A 2,113-nucleotide genomic window follows, 5' to 3' on the forward strand; every position below is an offset into this window, starting at 1 on the left:
GCTGAGGGTTTGTGGAGCTAAAATCCGGCTGCTGTCTATCACCTACCCCAGCTCACCTGCTCTTCTCCCTCAGCTCTCATTTTGGGGAAGCAGACCTTGGGGACAGTCCCCATGAATAGTATCAGTCCTTACTAACCAACTAAGTGCTTTTAATGGGTGGAGAAATGTGCTGGGCAGATGTGGGCACTTACTGTCCCGTCCTGACCCCCAGTCCTTTGCAGCTCCAGGGTCTGAGTCCCAGCAGCCTCAGAGACGGGCTTCCCTGCAGGACAGCACTGCATGGGAATCACCCCAGGACCCACTGCCCACTGTGCGTCAGGGATTGGGGGTCCTTGGCTTTGGCTGGAGTTAGGGGGGGATAGGCACCCAGGTATCAGCATCTGAGCTCTGAGTGAGGCATGCCCACCTAGGACCACTCACTGTGACATGTGACCTCTGACCGAAGCATGCCTATCTAGGACCGCTCACTGGGACATGTGCCCCATGCGTGGCTCCCAGTGAGAGAGAAGCTATAGTGCCCTGGAGATCTACAGGACGCATTAAGCCGGGGGCCCCAGGGCCCTCTGCACACATATCAGAGCGGAACACTGGACCATGGCAGGTAGCCACCCCGGTTCACATTCCAGTGCAGCACATCCAGTTACGGTTTGTTGGAGCGAGAGGCCAGCAGGAGTGCTTAGGCCCTGCCCAGGCCCAGGATCAGGACCTGGGGGAAGAAGGGGTGTGGGGACACTCTGCCCCATGCACCTACCTGCCAGGCTGGGAGAACCTTCTCGATGTCATTCAAGTTGATCCCATCCCCATCTTCCAGCTTCCCTTTTCCACACCTGGACCAGAAAAGACACAAAGGCATTGAAAGGATGGTGCGTGTGTCCTATCCCAGCCTGGCAAGCAGAAAAAGCAGGGACAATCAGGGGATACCCAGTCCTTCCTTCCCTAAAGGCCTCCAGAATCAGCCTGTTCCACCCAGAGGAAATGGCCATGGAGACCCCAGAGATGCTGCCCTCCACCCCCGGGCCTGGCAACACAGGCCTCTGTGCAGGACAAAGGACTCATGTAGACAGTAATGCTGGGGACGGGGGCAGCACAAAAGTACCAGAGTCCCCTTGACCCTTCCAGGCAAAGACACTAAGCTTCTTGTTAATGAAAGCCCCCAAATCCGTCACAGCTCCTGCAAAAGCCGATCATCTTGCCCATTACGGTAAAGGGAAATGAATGAACAGAGAGACCAAGCAACTTTCTCAAGGTCACACAGGCCTCCAATGGGGTTTCCTCCCTCCTTAGCCTAACTTTGAGCCAGTCCAGCAAGCCTGTTCATATTGATGCTTTGTCCTCATGTCTGCTGCAGGCAGGCGCACCTTCAGGCCAGAGATGCTGGCCTTGATTCATTGCCAAAGGTCCATGTCTGCAGCATATTTAAAGTGCAGATTCTGGAACCAGACGGCCAGGGTTGGAATCCCGGCCGCATCCCTTACTAACTGGGGTGACCCTGTGCAAGTCACTTAACCTCTCTGTACATCAGTTTCCTCGTTTGAAAAATGGGGATAATTAATAGTGCCTAACATAAGGTAAACAGAGGATTAATATATCGAAGAGCTTAGAACTTTGCCAGGCACACACACACACACACACACACACACACACACACACTTGATACATCATATTTAATGGCAAATATATTATGGTAGATACAGGTAATAAACAAAATTATAATAAAATAAATAACAAGGTAAATACATTACTACTACTAGTACTACCTCTACTTCTACTATGACTACTGTTTTATTGTTATTGTGAAGAGAAGTAGCATAGTGATTGAGTAAGGGCACAGAGCCTAGCACCCATCCAGCCTCATGCAAGTCACTCATTTTTTCTGGGTCTCCTAGATTCCTCATCTATCAAAGTAAAGAGAATAATAGCTCATAGCTCCCTAGGTTGTGGTGAACTTTCAATAATACGAGGCAAGCACTTAGAGCGCAGACTGGAGCATGCCCCATGCACAGTATTAGTTACTACTGCTATTATGTTGTTACTGAGCCAGGTCTGGTGAGGGCTGCTCAGCTAGTAGGCAGCAGTGTTTTCCAGCTGCAGAGTTAATGTAACTTTCAAATTT

General features: G+C 50.8%; 1 protein-coding gene across 7 annotated transcripts in view; it reads right to left on the reverse strand.

The window, feature by feature from the left end:
- The window catches only part of CTIF (cap binding complex dependent translation initiation factor), a 260,002-nt gene that overhangs the window by 157,669 nt on the left and 100,220 nt on the right, over nucleotides 1–2,113 (reverse strand). For all 7 annotated transcript variants that reach the window (XM_011360859.2, XM_011360850.2, XM_011360883.2 and 4 more), the window contains one exon: nucleotides 752–827. In XM_011360859.2, the coding sequence (XP_011359161.1) occupies nucleotides 752–827 (76 nt within the window). The remainder of the gene's footprint in view (nucleotides 1–751; nucleotides 828–2,113) is intronic.

The sequence above is a fragment of the Pteropus vampyrus genome, unplaced genomic scaffold (genome assembly GCF_000151845.1).
Source record: "Pteropus vampyrus isolate Shadow unplaced genomic scaffold, Pvam_2.0 Scaffold3, whole genome shotgun sequence".
In the NCBI taxonomy this organism is placed as follows: Eukaryota; Metazoa; Chordata; class Mammalia; order Chiroptera; family Pteropodidae; genus Pteropus; species Pteropus vampyrus.